Source organism: Pholis gunnellus (genome assembly GCF_910591455.1).
Source record: "Pholis gunnellus genome assembly, chromosome: 6".
NCBI classification, from domain to species: domain Eukaryota; kingdom Metazoa; phylum Chordata; class Actinopteri; order Perciformes; family Pholidae; genus Pholis; species Pholis gunnellus.
The window spans coordinates 3,291,693-3,313,398 of NC_136532.1; the positions used below are offsets into that span (position 1 = coordinate 3,291,693).

General features: G+C 42.1%; 1 protein-coding gene across 2 annotated transcripts in view; it reads left to right on the top strand.

Moving 5' to 3' along the window:
• The window catches only part of abca2 (ATP-binding cassette, sub-family A (ABC1), member 2), a gene marked incomplete at both ends in the record, with an annotated part of 84,083 nt that overhangs the window by 26,044 nt on the left and 36,333 nt on the right, over positions 1-21,706 (top strand). Inside the window, 14 exons of one of the 2 annotated variants that reach the window (XM_079160512.1) lie at positions 2,978-3,089; positions 5,827-5,990; positions 7,843-7,964; positions 10,193-10,303; positions 11,669-11,890; positions 13,623-13,999; positions 15,432-15,591; positions 16,007-16,135; positions 16,310-16,477; positions 16,806-16,902; positions 18,584-18,757; positions 20,079-20,181; positions 20,462-20,576; positions 21,400-21,590. In XM_079160512.1, coding sequence (XP_079016638.1) covers positions 2,978-3,089; positions 5,827-5,990; positions 7,843-7,964; positions 10,193-10,303; positions 11,669-11,890; positions 13,623-13,999; positions 15,432-15,591; positions 16,007-16,135; positions 16,310-16,477; positions 16,806-16,902; positions 18,584-18,757; positions 20,079-20,181; positions 20,462-20,576; positions 21,400-21,590 — 2,245 coding nt within the window. Of the gene's footprint in view, positions 1-2,977; positions 3,090-5,826; positions 5,991-7,842; positions 7,965-10,192; positions 10,304-11,668; positions 11,891-13,622; positions 14,000-15,431; positions 15,592-16,006; positions 16,136-16,309; positions 16,478-16,805; positions 16,903-18,583; positions 18,758-20,078; positions 20,182-20,461; positions 20,577-21,399; positions 21,591-21,706 lie in introns of those variants that run through there. The other variant, XM_079160513.1, reaches the window with a different exon arrangement.

Below are 21,706 nucleotides of genomic sequence, written 5' to 3' on the forward strand. Positions count from 1 at the left end.
TACCTGTTTAATACCTGCTGACTCCTTAACTCACCAATCTTACAGCCGTTTCAGTCTGCCAGAGTGTTTGGCAAACAGCTAATGGAACTTCCAGTGATCACACTTCTGTGCACCTCCTTAACGTATATGTTTATTCGTATTATGATTTTATGTCAACAGTTCACCGACAGTAATACTGCCTTGCATGCAGAGGTGCTGGTTAAAGTGCCTCACAAGCTGCCACGATAACCAATGCACAAACATTTTTAATCCATTATTTATTTCCTGCTGCAGCGTATCCACAAAACAGGCAACTGAGTCTCTATTTCACTTGCAGCCACGATGTCTTGGCATACTCTGTCGTGATAATGCCAATGCTATGTGGTGTTGCAAGCCTGTTTAACGTTGGTGAGGGACCGGTCTAGAGAGAAAGTGTGTGAGGATGAGTATGAAAAAATAACGTTATAGCTGTGAAAGTAGCAGTTCAGTGTGTGTACAGTTTATCTGTCGGTGAATAAATGAGACAACTCCTTAACACTCAAGCCAAGTTCCTGTGTCCCAGCTTACTACCTGCTGAACTTCATCTATCCCAGCAAACACATTATCATATACACAGGTGCATCTCAATGAATTAGAATACCAGCGAAAAGTGAATTGAACTACTAGAGAACCCCGGAGAGAGTCTCTGGACCTAAACCCCAGAGAGAGTCTCTGGACCTAAACCCCAGAGAGAGCCTCTGGACCTAAACCCCGGAGAGAGCCTCTGGACCTAAACCCCAGAGAGAGCCTATGGACCTAAACCCCAGAGAGAGCCTATGGACCTAAACCCCAGAGAGAGCCTATGGACCTAAACCCCAGAGAGAGCCTCTGGACCTAAACCCCAGAGAGAGCCTATGGACCTAAACCCCAGAGAGAGCCTATGGACCTAAACCCCAGAGAGAGCCTATGGACCTATACCCCAGAGAGAGTCTGTGGACCTATACCCCAGAGAGAGTCTGTGGACCTAAACCCCGGAGAGAGTCTATGGACCTAAACCCCAGAGAGAGCCTATGGACCTATACCCCAGAGAGAGTCTGTGGACCTAAACCCCGGAGAGAGTCTATGGACCTAAACCCCAGAGAGAGCCTATGGACCTAAACCCCAGAGAGAGTCTGTGGACCTAAACCCCAGAGAGAGCCTATGGGGTATTGTCAAGAGGAAGATGAGAGACACCAGACCCAACAATGCAGACGAGCTGAAGGCCGCTATCAAAGCAACCTGGGCTTCCATAACACCTCAGCAGGGCCACAGTCTCATCTCCTCCATGCCACGCCGCACTGATGCAGTAATTCATGCAAAAGGGGCCCCGACCAAGTATTGAGTGCAGACTGTATACTGTACATGGACATACTTTTCAGTAGGCCAACATGTCTGTATTAAAAATCCTTTTTTTAATCTTATGTAATATTCTAATTTTCTGAGATACTGAATTTGGGGTTTTCAGTAGCTGTAAGCCATAATCATCCAAATTAAAAGAAATAAACGCTTGAAATATATCACCCTGTGTGCAATGAATCTATATAATATATGAGTTTCACTTTTTGAATTGAATTACTGAAATAAATTAACTTTTCGAAGATATTCTAATTCATTGAGATGCACCTGTACATGACGGGAGCAATATTTTAGAAGAAACTCAACCATAACTCATCCTATAGAGCAGATTCCCCTGAAAACTAAAAAGATATGCAGCACGTCCAGATACATAACAATGGTCATAAAAATAACAACTGGTTAAGGACTGTGAACTGTACAAAATCAGCTCAGAGTCCAAGGCATTTAAATCTCCTGGCTGTAAATGTCCTTGGCTGTAAAAGTTGCTGCAATGAATAGTTTCATCCTGACAACACAGCCCTCAGTTGTGCGTGAAGGCATGGACCGTATGCGTAGTGCGTGTGGGACACCACTGAATATAAGGACCTTTGTAAGGGTTTGTCAACTAGTACAACCCCTATGAGGCATGGTGTATAAACTGTTGATGGATGAATGACTGACAACACATTATAGTTATTAAAGGCATATAGTTACAAACAAACACATCTCTACAGTGAGCTATGAAGCATTTTAGTTGTTTAGATATTTGTGCAAATCATTAACAGGCAGGCTCAATCCCGCTTATTCATATCCTCAAAATGTATGAAGTGCTTGACAGCAGAAATAGAAAGATATAGGAAGTGTGACAAATAATTCTTTACTGAAGGTCCACTTACTACATTTCTGCAGGAGCTTTCAGCCACTCTGGCCTTTCACAGCAGACAGTTTGTTCAGTTGTACTCAAGAGTGTGGAAGAAGTATCGATAAATAAATACTTCTGTTACTACATATAAGAAATGAACAGAACAAATCAATACAACATACACGTTTTTCATATTCTGTATTGAAATTACTAAAATGTGTTACATAATAATGTCGGCCATTAATTAGCTCTATACACACCTGTTGCTATCCTCTTCTTCCATTCCTCTGAAAGGCATGAGTGGATAATATGGATGGCATGACGGAGAGTCAAGTTTTTGTGGTTGATTATATACACAGGGCCACACACACACACACACACACACACACACACGTACGCTTCAGCAGCACAGTAACCATGGTTACTGTAACCATGTTACTGGGCTATTAGCGAGAGCTGAAGTTTCTATTTTTCCTGGTAGAGAGCTTGTCCAGCCAGCACTTAGAGACAGATGAGGAAAAATATCATGTGCAACAAAACGATGAAAGGCCCGTGTGTTCAGCATTGACATGTGGGAGCCTCTCTGGCCATTAGCTGCTGTGCTGCCTTTCAGGCGGCTCATCTGACACGTCTTCCTTTCCAACTCTAACACAGTATCTCTCCCTCTGCTTTTTCATCCTCATGGTCCTGTTTGGACCTCATACTCCTCGTTTTCTCCATCTGTATCCTCTGTATTTCTTTGTTCTTCTTTCTTTGTCCCCGTTATTCCTCCCTCATGTCCAGCCTTTTACAGCGCAGCCCCACTCACCTCGGCTGGCATTATTCCCATCATGCAGTCGCTGTGCCCAGATGGACAAAGGGATGAATTTGGTTTCCTGCAGTACAAGAACTCCACGTGAGTAGATTTGATCAGCAATCACTTCAGTCTCATAACTTGTCTTTTTAGAGCAGTTGTTTGTCTTGAATGATTTGTTTGTTTGTTCCATTTTTCTGTGCAAACACTGAGATCAGGCGAAGGCCATGTTCAGACTTTGGCTCTGCGTGATAAAAATGTAGCCGTCTCATTCATTTGAATGGAGCCAGTGTGTCAGTGCAGCAGTGGAGGCCACAACACAAGGGACCCTACATGGGGACAAAACCCATGTAGGGTCTTCATGCTAAAAAGTTGAACCAGGTTCTATTGCTGCAACGCAACTTGTGGCCACCAAGCAAAGCGCTAACATGCCCAATCAAGTACACATTCTTGAACTGCCTATTTCTGCTACTTACATTGTGACAAAAACTGGACACCATTGCATAAGACGGCGCAATGAGAAGAAGAGAGAAGAGCGACAGTCACCCCTTGAATTCATTTTCGTTCATTTGATTACCACGTCGTTGTATTTGGATGGCAAATGAGTTGATTGTGATACAAAATGAAACCGTTCCTCTGAGTCAAAGTGGCGGTGTAAATACAGGACCATTTACCCAAACACGCTCGTGACTTTCTGCTGCTTAACACGAGGCAGCACGGAGGGCTAAACGTCCGTTGTGAAATGATTTGTGAAGTGAACATGGTGATGCTCAACATATGAAAAGTACAAGGGATGTTTCCAGAAACACTTCACAATAATGAACACACTCAGTCTGCTGTCCTGCTATTTCCTCAGCAGAGGAGGCTGCAAGTAACGAAAGCCACAATTATTCATCGTATGTGCAAAGAACAAATATAACATGTTAGTTTTAAAGTTCAAATGTATGAGGATGTGTTTTATTTCCTGTCCAAAGTCCAAACCGGTAACCACAAAGCTTAGTACCAAGACCAACCCGACAACAACCCTCCATCAATTTCTCATCTGATCCTGAATCAAAGAGGCTCACAACTGCTGCTCAGCAGTGAAAGAAAACTGTTGTACACCAGGGTACAGCAGCCGTGGGAAATAATGATAAAACAATCAATCAATAAATAAAAGGTCAGTGAACGTGCAGATTGCAGAGGCAGAAGCACCCTGCATGTTGTCACTAGGTTTTATTCATTCGTGATTGGACCGGCTCAGACTAATGTGTTGGCAGAGGATCGCACATTGACCTCTCCAATGGCTTGAATATTTTACACACAGCTGGCACAGCTGGAGAAGGCACCTGGATTTACGGTAACCAATCTTTTCTAGAGTGCAAACAGGTTTACTGTTCCAACACATCAGTAACAGTATTTGGAGAGCAACTCTTAAATGCCATTCTTAATGGTCCACGTAGTAAACTGAATGTACCTATATGTTGCTTTTTCCAAAAGTAGTCTATAATGTATACAGTTTCTCATTGATCCACACACTGTCACACACTTTATCCCCTGAGCCACAGTGATGCAAGAACCAGTACCAGACTTCTTCTCCTCTTTCCTGGCCGATATTTTGCAAAAGGACTTCTTCATGTCGATCTGATATTTAAGACATTAATGAAGCTTTTCAAATATTCAGAGGAGCAGAACTGCAGAGTTGACATGTATTAATTAGCCTATATTCATATTTAGCACATAACCAAAATGGCAAATCAATATCATCAGCTGCCTGTTCACTACTCAATATTTACACATGCCAGTAAACTTAATAGACAAACAAACCTTTAATTTATGAGACATTTCAAAAATCTTACTTTAAATGTTTCAGTTGGTCCAAGATGTTAAAGCATGCAACCCCCCTGAGGCCTTTTGTATTTTGCACATAGGACACAATTAGTAAAATTGAGTACAGTGTGTGTGTGTGTACACAGGGACTGAACCGCCAATCTTCAAAATAGTGCACGACCTGCTCCTCCTGAGCCACAGCTGCCCAACATATGTGACCACTTACATGTCTTACCAGTAAATATGAAACAATGAAACAACCTGAGCTTAGCACAAAGACTGGATTCAAAGGATACCAAAACATCGTGCCCCCCGGCAAACAAAGAGTTCAGCACATAACTCCCTGTAAAACCACAATGTGCAGGTTTTACATGTTTGTCACAGCTGTAGCTCAGAGTTAGAGAGGGTCGTCTGGATCGGTGGTTCGATCCCTGCTTGACGTGTCCTTGTGCAAGACACTTGCCACGTTGCTGCCCAAGGTACCTTGCATGGTGGCCCCTGCCATCAGTGTATGACTTCAGTGTGAAGCGATTGTCAGTGGTTGGAAAGCAAGTCCCTTCACCAAATGAGAAATCAAAAAGCGTGTTAATTAGTGAGCTTTGGAGGGGCTGGTAGGTGGATTTTGTTAACTTTGAATAGAGCCAAGGCTAGCTGGTTCCCCCTATGCTAAGGACTGTTTTTAGTCCTATGTTTTCAGTGTGGTCCTATTAGGGATTCTGAGAAGCTTGATGAAAGTACTATCACTGTTGTTCTTCCTGCCCATCCTCTCAACTGCCTTACTCTGTTTTCCCTCCCTCATTCCACTGTTTTGCTCTATCCTTCTCTCCTTTACTTGACTCTCACCATATCAACAAGAATTAAACATCTTAACACCAATTAAACATGCACAATAATAAAAGTCATTCTCCAGTTGTTGTTTGCTAATGCCAGTTATTTGTAAATGCACTGTGTCTGGAGAAAAAGGACGAACAATGTCTCTTCTTCAGTGCAGCTTTTCAACTGTTTAAATGTCTGAATCTCTCTCCGTTAGTGTGACCCAGCTGCTGGAGCGGATCAGTGAAGTGGTTGAACAGAACCGCCTCTTCACGTCTGGGCGGCCTGGTTTGGGTCAAGAGCTTGAGACCCTGCAGCAGCACCTGGAGAGTCTCAGTTCAACCCGTTTACCTCCGGACTACAACTTCAACACCAGTCAAGGTCTGACATATAGCCATGCTTTAACTGATATTAACAATATGTGTGTATACGAGTGGGTTGACACACATACTGTCGAGGGCGACTGTGGCTCAGTGGTAGAGCAGAGTCGTCCTTCAATCGCAGAATTAGTGGTTCGATCCCCGGCTCCACTAGTCCATGTCGATGTGTCCTTTGACAAGACACTTAACCCCAAGATGCTCCCATAGCTGTGCCTACGGTGTGTGCATCTGAATGTAAATGTTATTTAGTGCTGATGGGCAGGTGGCACCTTGCATGGTAGCTCCTGTCATCAGGGTGTGAATGGGTGAATGATGACATGTAGTTTAAAAGCTCTTTGAGTGGTCAGAAGACTAGAAAAGAGAAATACAAGTACAGTCCATTTACCATTGTAAGATGTAAGAGCTTGTCAAGCACTCAAATTTCAACGGGAACGTAGAGCAGCCAATGGAAATGTAGGTTGCAACAGAGAAGGGAGGGGTGAAATTGTGTTCAGAGTATTATGGGATGTTCTGCTGATACAGAATGTTACTGCAAAGAGAGGGCCCATAGTTTAATCAAAATTCAAGAAATGGATCATCCTCTATTTGTTCAGAGGTCTCTTCTCCATCAGCAGCTGACACCAAAATAACATCTGTGTTGTATCCAAACCACTGTGTGGGCCGTGATTCATTTAGGATAAAAGAAAAGCAGAACATAAAGATAATTGTGAGCAAAGAACTATAGTACAAATAATCTGTTTTTAAATTGTTACTCTTTCTTTTTAAGCATTTTTGTTCAAGTGCTCTCTTGGTAAACAAACCTTTTTTGTTTAAAGGGCTCATTTTATAGAAGTGACATAGTAGAAATAACGGTAAACAGGATTTAGAAAAGGTAGAAATAAAGTGTGTTGCTTGTTTGGGACAACACAAATATATAGATAAATAACATAACATGTTTTTTTCACGCACAGATTTAGAAATGTAGAAATGGATTAAATGTCATTGAATGACTTTAAGATTATGGGAAGAATAACTGGAAATCTATCTTTATGCTCAAGTTCTAATCCTCCATTTAATGGCATAACCAAACCCCAACACACAAAGACCTGACCCGTTATCCTGCCCCGGCATGAAAGAAACATTTGGACATTTTGTCCGAATGTTAAATCAATGGCTGCCTTATACATTCAACCAATTAAGTGTGATTATTCTGAATGTATGGTTTTATTCCTTCTTCCATTGAACTGAGCAGCTCTGTGAGCCACATCAAAGGATTGGTTCACTTTATTTGAAGTCTGTCCACAACAATACTCACATGCCCAAATGTACACAGAAATCAATACTGGTTGTTGTTATTCTTCTTCTTCTGCATTCTGGCCGTGCAGGCAAATGAGTAGCCAACACTTCTCCCTGTAAGGGCTGCAGCTTATACAAGATCTGTATTGTTTTTACTATTTAAATACTGCTTTTACCATTTTAACTTGCACTCCACACATCTCAGGTGACGGGGCTCAGGGACTACTGAGCCCTACTTATGTACTGCATAAATATAAATATATATATATATATATATATATATATATATATATATATATATATATATATATATATAGTATTTGATATGCAAACAAAAATACTACTCTAGAAAGACTGAATCTTAGAACCAAGTAGTTTACTACCAATATTCTGCCGTCCACTTAATCATGAATTGCATTGCTCAGGGTCTCTTGTGTGTACTGTATAGAAGAGGATATTTGATGCATGCATGTTTGGAAGCTGATCAAATACCTCTTTTTTAAACGAATAAAGTATGCATTTACTAACAAAAAGCTCAATTTGAAATGATGCGTGTGTGTTTGGATGGATGGATGCAGGCTTCACGCTGGCCAGTGTGTTGAAGAACCAGTCTGTTTTCCAGCAGTTCCTGCTCAAAAACCTTTCCCTGTCCAACTCCACAACCAGCCTGCTGCTCAACACTCCAGTCAGCCTCAGGGAGGTGAGTCACGTATACCACACAAACACATTTATAGTCATTGTGATGTTTATGAAGAACACTGAATCCACATGAGTCCAACCCAAGATTTTATTGGAACAGCCAAGAGGAGAACAGTCAGTCAAATACACTCGTTGGCTTACAGGTTCTGGTGAAACTCTCCCTTTATCCGTACATAATCATAGTTTTTACAGGTCCAGATATACCTTCCCTTTATCCATACATAGACAGATCTGTAGGTTATAGGTCATAACTGGAAGTGGCCCCTTGGTTCTCAAATGTTTAACACCACAAACATGAAATTTACACCCACGCGTTCGTGCGTTCGTCTTTTCTCTGATGATATCTTGATTTAGCTGATAGCAGTTTCAGTCTTTGAGCTAAAATCAGGACTACAAATTTACTAAAAACACTTTTCTTTGCCGGTTTACACGTACTGCGAATATGGAATTAGCAGACTTACACAATAGGACCAGTGAGCTTCCAGGTAAACTGTCTCAGCTGTGTGAGGGAAAATGGGAGGAAATGGTTCACCTTAATAGTCAGCCCACCTTAAGTGCACTGAGGCAGCGAGCCGCTATTGAAGTTTTGGCTAATTTCATGGCTGATGGAAACACGCCAATGGCCCCTGACTTGATAAGTGTAATCTTAATAGGTGTAGACTTGATATGCTTAATATGATGTTTCAACACTTGAGAGAACAGATGAGAGCACCATTTTGAACCCTGGTAAGAGCTCACACCACAGACCCAGCCAACATCATGTCCTTTGGGTCCACCGCCGGATAACTGGAATCTTTGACACGTCAACATAAGTAGATAAACCGCACCAGACCTAGTACAGGGTAACGGACCGACACAATCAAGTCCTAGGCTGACGGCTAAAATAGGAAACAAAGAAGCAGGCTTTATACCCTGGTAAGCTTTTCGAGGGGTTTGACATGTGTGACAGGTTTTAATATACGCAGCATCTGATACCCTTGTCCAGATTCATTATCTGTAACCGCTTTTACTATTCAGGATCACGGGCCAATTCCAGCTGACATTGGGCGTCGGCAGGCTATAACATAAAAGAAAAACCAAAAAAAACTCCAAAATCCCCTTGACTAAGACTAACTTCATCCCCAGTCTTCCTTCCTTCCTTCCTCCAAGCAGCTAACTTCAACACACTACCAAGAAAAGAAACTAATAAGACGCACACAGACGAGCACCACCGCTATGCCCACCAGGGGATTGTGCTCTTACACCACCCATGCACCAGCCTCCACTAGCACCACACTGAAATCACAAACCACAAGTCATTAAACTCAGAATGTTGAAGTCAAACTGTACATCTTCCCAGTAGCGTGTAGCTTACAAACAAATGTGTCCATAGTAGATTATGCAGCTCCATAGTAAACGTGATGACATCAATTCATTCACAACTTTCTAAGAGCCCATTTGTAAGAAAGGTCAATGACTTACCATTTGCGTAATGGACTGGTGAATGAAGGCTGTTGTAAGGTGTAAAGACTAGGGGTACACAAAAATGCAGGGTCAAAACCAGGAGGTCAGTCAATCCAATAAGGGGGCAGGCAAAAATCCAAGGTCGAAAAAACAGGCAGACAGGGTCAGAACAGGCAGATCAGGAACAATACTTCGATAACGCTGGAGCGCTTTGCAGAGACACACAAGACAGTCTGGCAGGGATCAAGTGCAAGTGAGGGGACCTAAATGGTGAGGGGCTAATGAGGGAATGGGCTGCGTGGAAGACCAGGTGAGGGGAATGAGTGATGATAGGGTGTGAATGGCAGGACCTGAAATGACAGGAGAGTTAAATTAAGGAAAACAATCGAAGATTAAGTGGAATTCGTGACACCTTGTGTCAAACCCGTGGCACCCAACAATGTTATTGTTTTACAATTGACTATTGACTTGCTTTAAGCTTCTGTGTTCTAAAGGCACACCTGCATTTAATCACACAAAGTCTTTATTGATGTTTTTCTTCATGGTTCACTTTCACTCTACATTCTGACATGTGATCCCACAAAAAAAAGTTTTATCCTGATAATGGCATTAATGACAGAATCAAGACGAATGAGTGATTCTCAGCAGCATCTAGCATTCTGGCTAGCATCCTTGTTGTTATACTCATATCTATATTGTGTGTGTGTGTGTGTGTGTGTGTGTGTGTGTGTGTGTGTGTGTGTGTGTGTGTGTGTGTGTGTGTGTGTGTGTGTGTGTGTCCTGTAGGTGTACAGCCTTATCTATGGTACATCTCTCAGAGATGGAGGAGGGGCAAGTTGGATTCTGGGGGCAAAAGACACCAGACCAAAACCTGGAGACGCAGTTCGTCATCTGGAGGTAAGTTCATAAAGCTAGACTCACACTTATATCTACACACGACACACAGTGCCACATATCAGAACACTAAGCTCCAGTTCATGGTAGTTGTGACAGTTATTAGCTGGCATCACTACAGTTAGTTACACCACAAATCGTTCATTTCAGTACCCTCAATAATAAACTGAGCAGCACTCTCTGCTGGGTTGGTAGCAGACACAGTATGGTGAGCTATGCCATACATATCAGCACACGTTTGGGGAGGAGCAAGGCCCGACGGAGCCAGGTAAGTTACCACCCAATGCTAGCGCTAACTAGCCAGCTTGGCAAATTTTGGCTTGCAAAAAACAGGCTTAAAACAAAACAAAAAAATTAACATTCGAGTCCTTAGAGTGTCTTTTAGTACAAGCCAGCCGATGTTGAACAAGTTAAGACGACTTAAGACTAGCTATTGAGAACATAAGCGCATTAAGAAAATTATTACTTAAGTATATATTCAAGTGAGAAGTAGGGTCATTTTCTCAAAGACACCGATTCAACCAGTGGAGTCGCCCCCTGCTGGCTATTATCAAGATGCAGGTTTAAAGAAGGCTTCACTTTGGCTTCACTTTCAGACTCAGACGACCCTTGGTTCAGACTGTTTTGTTCGATGTTGTTTGAAAAAAGTTGGCAGGGAACGTAATATACAGTAGGAGACACTATAATGAGGTCAACTCGTTAAACACAGTCAAATACACAGGTGCAGTCATATCACATGGGGATTCAGACACAGACATACCTTAGCATGACTTAGCAAAATCTAAATATTAAGACATCATGACGACTGTGATGAAAATCGATTTGTTTTTTCTTATCTTTTCCGTTATCCCTATTTTGAATCAATTGTTGACACCTCGGCCCCCTCTATGACAGCAGGCCTTTCACTTTTGCTCCCCAACATGTTCTATGGATTCTTTTTGAGCATACCCTCACCTTCAAAGACATACACGCCATTTACTCTAAGGCACCAAATAAGTTCACAAACCAAACCAGTTCTGTGTGAAAACAGGAAAGGAACTATATTATATATGTTGCTAATCAAAAGGATCATATGTTTATGACTAAGACAGCAAAGAATGGACGGTCAGAGTCTTTCTTTGAGTTTTAGTTCAACTTAAAAGGACATTCCACTGGTTTGATGTTAAATGCCTTCTGTGCCTCTGCATTGAAACATTGAGTATGTAGGTCAATATACTGAAAGAAATCTGAACAAATCTGGACTCTGAGCTCAAATTATTAAATGTGTTTACCGTTTGATGTTGTCATACAATAATATTAAGCAGGCTTTAGAGTGACAGGACCTTTAGATGCTGACATTATTCAATGATCTGATTCTGTCTTTCACAGGGGTTCCTTCTGACTGGAGCCATGCTGGAGATCCTCACCTGTGGTGAGGGCCGGGCCAATGAGCTCAGTAAGATCCTGCTGGTGCCTGAGAAGCAGCGGCCGGTGCTGCAGGCCTATCGCAGCGCAGTGTGCAGCGGAGGGGAGGTTCAAAGGTCAGAGGGCTTCAGGCTGATGAGCCTCCAGTTGAGAGAGCAGATCAACACACAGATTGTCAGTGAGAAGGTACAGCAGAAACATTTACTACAGAAAAATAATTGTTATTCAACAAAATAATCAGACAGTAGTTCTGTCACCCTTGAGTGCCCTGCATGAGCCCTCATAACTCATCCCGCCAATCAACATGTTGAAGGTGAGAGCTATTAGAGCACTTAGACAACAAGGGTGTATCTGGTAACAAAGGAATGGTGAGACAATGTTTTATTTTCTTCCATGATGTACTGTAGGCCTGCCATTACACTGTGGTGCTGTCGTTAGCTTACTCTGCACCGTGACATGGTAGCAGTCTAGGAGGTCTGATCCGCTGTAGATCAGTCTGCCTGGGAGCTGTTCTGTCACCCTCATGGGCCCTGCTGCACAAGCTGACAGGCAGATCACTCCTCCCCCAATCACCACGAAGACGACAGTCAGTACAACTCTGTTTAATGATGAACTAGTTCTCACCATCACTCCTCCTGCACCATTATGAATCACCCAGAGAACCTGATATGGAGAGGAAGGGTAGAGAGAAGAGTACCTGCAGCTTGTGAGAAGTGCTGGTGAGTAGGACAAATTCCCGGTATGCCAAAGATTAAATGTAGAAGTGCCAGTACTGCGGACTGGTGAGGACCGGGCCACCTCAAGCTCTGGAAATGACTGCTTTGAGGTGTGGCTACTTTGCGATTTAAAGGTCACTGGTTGTCCGTTCTGGGAATTACCCTTGTTGTCATCCTATAACTTTAACCCTTTCACAGTGAGTGAAAATGTCACTTTTTATTTGTCACTTCTGGTTGCAAAAAAACAAGATGGTCAGGGCAGAAAAACCAAGTGGGGAACTTGAGGCTTAATACTGTACATCTTATATAGTCTATGGGATTGACTGGCTTTTAGAGCCAGCCTCAAGGGGCAAAGAACTACAGTTTCTGGAACTTCCGCGTTGGTTTTATTTTACCGCCCAGGAGATTGCTGCTTGGCATCAATAAAAGCCCAAAATGAAAGTGAAGTCAAACAGAGCTACGCCGATCTTCTGTTCAAATACACAGCAAATGAGTCCTGATGAGGACAAATCTATGTTGTTTTTATTCCAGAACAGCAACACTTTTACATAACATTCCAAGGTGACAATTAAAAAATATTCTCCCTTTTGAAGTAGTGCCCCTGATGTGGCTAAGATGCATCGTAGAGAGGCATGTCAATTTAATTAAAATTAAAAGAACTTGTGCCCACAGTATATTTATCTTGTTCAAACAACAGATATAATAAAACAACTCTTCTTTTGTGACTTCCAACAGTAATGTTGCATTTACATTACGATCAACACATCAACAAGTCATTTTTAATGGAAGGCGGAGAAATGAAGAACTGACAGCTGACACTTGTTGCTATGTGACGGTCGTGACGGTCGTGATACGTTGCTAAAAAGTTAAGCTGGTCTTAACTTTTTCTAGCTCTCTAATGATAACCAATCATATTTTTCTGTTTTACCCAGTTCTATAATCCAAGTGCTATTGAACACAGCATAATAGTAAACTAGTAGTACACTTTTTTAATTGTATTTCAAATTATGATCATTCAAATTCCAAATGGTAACTTTTTAAGAACAAATACAATACATTTAAATGCTGGACGAGGTTCTAGTACCCTCAAAGCACAGGGACAGTGAATTAATTAATTCATCTAACTGCAAACTGCAAGTTTGGATCACATTCTATTTGTTTACTAGATTTTTTCCTCTCTTCCTCCACCCTCATCCCACCAGCTTCACTTGGAACAGTCCAGCTCTTTGGTTCCGCTCTCTCAGTCCGACCTTGGGGCCTTGTTGAAGGACATGGCTGATGTGGAGAGGCTTCTCAAGGATGTGGACCTGCTCTCTGGCCTGGCCCGACTGCTGCCCAAAGGAGCCTGTGCTGGTCGAACTCAAGCCTCCCCCGCAAACATGACCTGGCCCCTTAATGCCACCACCTGGGGCCCCAACACAACTGACATCCCCGGAGAGGAGGGGGTGGACGGATCAGAGGGAGGTGGAGGAGCAGGAGCAAGGAAAGTGAAGGAGGAAGCAGAGAACCCTCACTCTCAGTTTTCAGCGTTTGTACAGCTGTGGGCCGGACTACAGCCGATTCTGTGTGGGCACAACAGGTGGGTGAGACAAAACAGGTGATGAAATCATGACAAAGTGATAGCTATCTATGTGTTCTCATGTTGTTGTAGAGGGAATGAAAGGAAGGACACAGAAGTACCTTCACAGTTTATGGGATGATTTCTTTTTATTTCAACTTTGGGCATATTTTTGTCGTTGCGACCACCATTTCTATCCAAAAGAATATAATAGTATCCACAAAGTTGGCTGCTAAGACGTACAGTACAACAAAAAATACATAAAAAGGGTCAGCTGATCCACTACCTACATTAATCAATATCTTTATATTAACACTGGGTCAAAGGCAGGGCCTTTCTGAACATCTCTGAACTGGTGAGTTGGAAGTTTCCTTTTACAGACAGAAACACTTTCCTCTGCACCCAGATCTTGAGGCAGACTGCTCCAACGGTTCGGAGCTTAGAAACGTAAAGCTTCTTCACCAAAGGTTTTTGTGTTGCTCTTTGGAATACCTAAAAAGACTCGTGCCAAGGGACCTGGGACCTGAGGGCTCTGCCCTTGCTCATACATTCCAAGTGTGTACATTCCATGAAAAGCTTTAAAGGCATGTAAAGGATTTTAAAATCAATAGGAAAACTGACAGGAAACCAACAAAAGGACTTTAAAATAGGTGAAATGCGGTCTCTCCTGCTGGTCCTAGTCATCACTCGAGCAGCAGAGTTCTGAATCACTGAAACATCAGGCTTGGGGTAAATCCTAAAGAATTTAATTTTGAGCCTAATAAATACAATTTCAGCATTATCGTGGTTACTTGTAAAATGTTTGTCACATCCGGCACTAATACCTAGACTACATCTAAAGAGATAATATGTGAAATGTGTGATTTTAAGCCCCAAAAGATTTAAACAAGCCCCCAGCCCAAACATGGAAGAGACAACAAAGACAAAGGGTACAATTATTACCCAATCTGTCCTTTGTAAATATACATTTTACTGACGTTCAGGTGTTTTACTTTGAATTTGAAATAGATGTTTGAGTTTGGAGAACTTGGCTTGTTTGTCTGACTGCTTGTGTTTTCATTTACCTTGGTGATTACAAGAGATTGATATGATTGAACTACAAAAAATAAGAGCCAAGTTGTAATAAACTGGAATTATCCTCAAATAGACTTTTGTGTTTGCACTGCATTGATGTGTAAGTCTTTTACAAAGCTGTGAATCATTTATGCATTTGATATTAGATGAAACATTATCGGAGGAAGGCGTAAGAATCATTTCTGATCAGATAATGCAGTCATTGCAGCTGTGTGTGGTGTAAAAACTGTACACTGGGAACAGTGAGATATGAGCCCGTAAACATGTGGGCTGATTTGTGGGGAGAATGACAGATGACATATAAACTGAGGATGAAATTCCCTTGTTGTGTGACTTGTTCGTAAAGCTAATGACCTTTGACCTGTGGCTCTTGTTGTAGGATCATTGAGCCAGAGGCTTTGAAACAGGGGAATATGAGTTCTCTGGGATTCACCAGCAAAGAACAGAGGAATCTGGGTTTACTGGTTCACTTGATGACTACAAATCCCAAGATCCTCTACTCCCCCATTGGATCCCAGGTGGATAAAGTGATTCAGAAGGCAAGTAGACAGCACTGTCTTTGATGTTGGTGTATGAGCAGAGCCGTTCACATTATCTTCACAGACAGAGCTGTGCTCAATGCTGAGGTTAAAGCTCCAATAGGGAAACAAGCTACATGCAGCATGGATATATAATAACCTTATAAAGTTGTTATTGTGAAAGATCCACTTGGGGTAATGTTACTTCATTACCATTAACACACACACAGTTGTTTACTTTGACCCTGTACCACATACACTGTCCTGCTCTGTAGATCTCTTATCTGAGCAACTGGGCTGAAGATGGTTGCGATAGCAGTGCGGTGTGGGAGGGAGGAGGTGGAGGAAGAAAGGAGTGGAAATCATATCAACAAATGGCTGAATTCATACAAAATGTGATGAAAAAATAAAATATTTGTAAACTTTTGGCACTCAGGCAAATGAGACATTTGCATTCGTGGGCAACGTGACACACTACACCCACGTGTGGCTCAACATCTCCGCACAGCTCAGGACTTTTCTGGAGGAGGGCCGGCTGCACAACCACCTGGTGTGGTTACAGCAGGTAGACTCAGTACATCTTTTGACATTGTTCATGATAAAGTACTATCACGATGTGAAAAAAATCACCTGTGCATTTATATTTTGCCATTAAGTTTGTCTATTACAGAACTTGGACTTGAGTCAGAAAACATGTAATGGTGTAGTCTCCATTCATCCCCTCCTTCTCTCCCTCCAGATGTCATCAGAGCTTCAGCAGCACCCTGAGTTGTTAAATGGCACAGACAGTGAGCTGATGCAGGGTCTGATGGAGGGTAACTACAGCCTTCCAAACATCTCCACCCTGCTGGAGCAGCTGGACACCATTGACAACGCTGCCTGCGGCTGGACGCGCTTCATGTCTAAGGTTGGTAAAGTGTAGAATAGTGGCTCTCAACAAAACAGGACGTACCCCACGTGCATGAGTCAGCTGTGACACCTGACCAGACTGAGAGTTCCTGAATACTAGTAAGAGAGCAACAGAGCACAGAAACCAAAATAGCTAAAAGTAATCAATTGTTGAAACACTGAGTTCTGACACTTCCAGTGGTTGTAGAGACCACGGCCATTACGTCACCATTAATATCTCATGGCTTACTCAGAGACTGGGAAGGTCAATACAACTCTTTTCTAGAGCAAACGTGGTTTAATCTTTGTGCTTAGCAGTAGTTTGTGTCTTTGCTCCATGCCTTCAGGTCAGCGTGGATGTCTTCAAGGGCTTTCCTGACGAGGACAGCATTGTCAACTACACCCTAAACCAGGCCTACCAGGACAACGTGTCTGTGTTTGCTAGTGAGTCATCCGTCTGTGTCCGGTTGCGATCATGGGACCTTGTTGAAAGTAAAACAAAGGCTTGTTGAAAGTGCTAGCTCTTTGTGCTCTGATGCAAACCATGTAAAGCACAGTGCTGAAGCAGACATATTTCACTTTTGTTTAATTAAACTTTAAAGTGCACAAGAAAATGATATATATATATATATAAGAAAACATACAACGCTAACATACAATGTTTTTGAGGTATTGTCCTGATGGACCGCAGCCTCCTGCCAGAGGAAAGGCACTCAAACAGTGTGTGTCCAGGGTGAGAGGGGTCGCCTACAATCTTTCTTGCCCACCTAAGGGTCCTGGGGGGTGAACAAGTCGTAGAGGGACAACAGATTGTCTTGAAATTCATAAAAATTCAAGATCAAGATCCTTTTGTTTCACAAGATTAAAAAAGATCCTTTTTAGCCAGGTCATTGTCTGTCTCTAAGGTTGGGCTATTTCTATTTTCATATCGTCCAATCATGGTTACTCTAAATCGTGGATAGGCGTTCCAAGAGGCAGCGGCGTGGCTCAGCATCTGACGGAGCTTTGCAATAATAAAACCTTGAAGCACTGACCAAGCTGCGGTATTTAACGCATTGGGAGTGAGAATCGGTTGCACACAGCAAGCACCACTGCGTTCAGTCCTTGTCTCTGTAATTCTCTCAGTTCTCAGTCAAATTATTTTCCATCTTAGCCTTCCACAAGTTATTAATGTAAATAATACAATAACAATACATTTAGTTTTTAAAGTGGTGAATCCTTCAATTAGAAATGTTTACTTCCTGGAATTTAGTGATGAGAGAATTAAAAACATTCAGAAGCCTCACTGCAGTATAGAATGAGTGTCTTTATAGCACGAGTCCTTTTAAGCCTGGTGATGCTTTCTGCAAACGTTGGACTCGTATCTTTGATACTTTGTAAAGAACTAATTATACATGTTCCAAAGGGCAGGAGCCATGGAAGCAATTTATTCAATTCAACAGTAGAAGTCTTGCTGTTCTGTAGTAACTTGACTGCCTACTAAATGCATTTACAATGTTTTATCTACCGTAGGGGCATGTTTTCTCCACTAGAAGGCCCTCAAGAGGCCACTTTATCATCATTTACTCTTCTTAAAGATTTCTGACTGTATGAAAACATTTCATAAAGATTACATGCACATAAACTTCCATTACATTATCTTTTATTATTGTATTAATTCCGGTTTATGATTTAAATACAAAATCTTTTTTTTGGGCAGCTAAACATGTATGTATACATGTTTGAGGAGTACATTTCTAACAACTTCCAGTACAAGCCACGTCCACAAAAGCCTAATATCTCAAACTACAGCCTGTATAGAAATCCAACCAGTGATTAAAGCTCGGGGTCTTTTGTTGCTCATTTATTGACTATATACATTTTAAATGTGTTGTTTATATGTTTGTAACCAAAATGTTAGCAAAGCACCATACAGTATATTTGGCAGAACAACAGAATTTAAAGAACAGACTGCTTTAAAACGCAGTTGACATCGTAACCACACTGCAGCGTGAAACCAGTCCAAGTAGAGTCAACAGGTACTGTGTATTATAGAGTCAGGGGGACAAAGAGAGAACAGGACACACAGGCCTGAATTAAAGTCAAAATAAGACGTTTGACCTGATATATGTTCCTTTTGTTTTAGGTGTGATTGTCCAGACTAACAAAGATGGCTCCCTGCCGCCCCATGTTCTGTACAAAATTAGACAAAACTCCAGCTTTACAGAGAAGACCAATGAGATCAGACGGGCCTACTGGCGTCCCGGGCCCAACACCGGGGGGAAATTCTACTTCCTTTACGGTTTTGTTTGGATCCAAGGTAAGTGACGCAATACTAAATACTAAAATAGACTTTTAGGAATTGAGATTTCCTTCAAGATGGAGCACCGAAATTGTCACAAACCCGGAGGATTGATGAGACGAGAGGCATAAAATCGAGAAATGTGAAAGGCCCAATGATGTATTGCTAAAATGGATATGTACAGGCTTACAGGCAGGTTCTGGTCTGCTGCAGGCAGGCCAAGTGGCTGGAGCACTGACTGAAGAACACATAAGCAACAACTTTGCAACAGACTTCAATGAACTGGCACAGAATGAACGGAAGTGGGCCGGTACATGAACTGAGATGCTGATGAGGGAATGAGATGCAGATGAGAAGGTGGGCGGGGAAGGCCGGGCAACTGGAGAGAAGATGAGGGAAGTGGGAACAGATGTGCAGATGGGTGTGGCAGCCAGGTGATGAGGAAAGGAAGGAAAGTCCGAGGGCAATGAAGAGGCCTGGGGAATAGGAAATGTGGCTGGAGAGGAGAAACAGAAAGACACACTGGGACAGGTTTCTACCTTTTCACCAGATGAAAGTGCAATATTAAATTGCTCAAATACCCCTTCAAATGTATCACGCTGCATATATTGATTCTTTGCCACCTTGGAGCATCAAAAAAAGCTGTAAAAGCAACACCTGATCACACTTACTGTTTAAAATATCAGTATCAACGTTGATATGGTGAAAGTGTGAGCAAACAGTTGCCTTTCTATACATCCAGCAGACATCGAGGACCATTATCATTCATTAGGAGTGACGTCTGTGTCCAAGTCCAATACTCACTCTTCTTTCAGCACAGATTTGGTCTCGACAAACTCCAGAGAAAAATATCTCTCTTTGTCTCTTTAGCTAATAATAAATGTCCACCTGCTAGTCTTTAACTGTGTTTGCACTTTTGTGGAGATTGTGGGCCTGAAAACCCAAACAATGATCTAGATTAGAAGAAGCAAACTAGAGCTGAGGGGAAATGCAGAGTTGGCAATAATTCTCTGAATTTGTCAATATGAGTGACAGCTTTGAAATTACACATATTTTAAAAAGATAATACAAAAAAGGGGAATCCAACTCTATATACCAACTTAAATGTACCTCTCTGACTAGACCTTTGTGTAACAGGAGGAACAGTTGAAATGTGACAGTTACACATCACAATACAGGGCAGTATTTAAAAAAACTAAAACATCCGAAATTCAGGAAACTGGACTATGTAGAGTTTAGTCGAGAGAGACAGTTCTGTTAGGAAATAATGCAAAAAAAAAAGTAAATGTACTGCACATTTAGTAACTCTGTGACTTTTATTTCTGTCACACTCCTCCAGACATGATAGAGAGAGCCATCATCAACACGTTTGTGGGCCACGATGTGGTGGAGCCTGGTAACTACGTCCAGATGTTCCCCTACCCATGTTACACCAGAGACGAGTAAGACTTGCACTTTGTCATGGTTCTGTGTAGGTCATAATGTTGAGCATGACAGTGACAAGTAATCGTTAAGACACAGATGGAAAAACACGTTTGTCATAAAAATATTGTGTGCAATTTGAAAATAAATGGTGTTCTTCATATCTGATTCAAATATTGTATATGTATTACACGTTTGTACTTTTTAGAAATTTGCGGGATCCGAGGCATTTGAAATGCATTATGGTGTAAAAATGTGTGTATTTGGTAATGATACCCTGACACCGTGTGTTTTTTTCAGTTTTCTGTTTGTGATTGAGCACATGATGCCTCTGTGCATGGTGATCTCCTGGGTTTACTCAGTAGCCATGATGATTCAGCACATTGTGGCTGAGAAGGAGCACCGGCTCAAAGAGGTTAGACTGTCTGATAATATTTCTGTCATCCGTCTTAAATCCTTTGGTTGCATGTCAGTCTGATGTGCCAGTGAGGGGGGGGGGGCAGGCACCAGACCAGACCATCAAGGCAGCCACCCCATAGCGTGGGTATAGCGGCAGCGCAACTGTGGAACCGGAAAATCATTATTTGGTCCGTAGATACATGCAATAGTTATTGGGCTGTTGTGTATTGTGATATTTATTATGATAAATCATCCTTCTGGATCTGTGATGGTGTTGTTATGAATATATGAGAAATCTTTCTTTCTCTTTAAGTGATACATATAACACATTTACAGAGTGGGGGGGGTGAGATAAGTAGCAAAGATCACAATAATGGGGTTGATGATGGTGAAAACCACATTGTTGATGGAACAATTAATAGTGTTAATAACATCATGAAGGAATGGGAAGTGAGGCTACACTTAGTCACCAGGACAGCAACCAATGAGGGATCCCGCTCGGCACCCATGAAGCAGAAGAAGGCAGGCCAACAGGGAGACAAGCAGGGGTCAGCAGAGTCAATCTCCAATTCATTCATTTTATTTTAGATTTGTTTTCAGCTGTGCCTATATAGGGGGAAGCTGTTCCTTTATGTAAGTGCAATACAAAAGCACTGCAGCAGTCCATTAAATCACACTATTTTAGTTTGTTTCTCAAAAGCTCAGATACAACACTAAAAAGTAAAAAACGTCCTTAAAACCACTGAATGACACAAACCTACATTGGACCAGTTTTAAATGTGGGTGTAGGACAATGTTGTTACAAATTCAGACATGTAACCATCATGCCGCTCTCTCAGGTGATGAAGATGATGGGTCTGAACAACGCCGTCCACTGGGTGGCTTGGTTCATCACCGGCTTCGTCCAGCTGTCCATTTCCGTCACCGCTCTGACCGCCATCTTGAAGTATGGCAGGGTGTTGCTCCACAGCGACCCCTTCATCATCTGGCTCTTCCTCACCATCTATGCTGTGGCCACCATCATGTTCTGGTGAGCTCTTCTAGTTCCACGAAACTCGCTATGAAATCCCCCACTCCTTGAAATGCGTCAGTTTCCAAAGCTGTCAACAGTTGACTGATGGTTGAATTCAGACACATTTCCTCTGT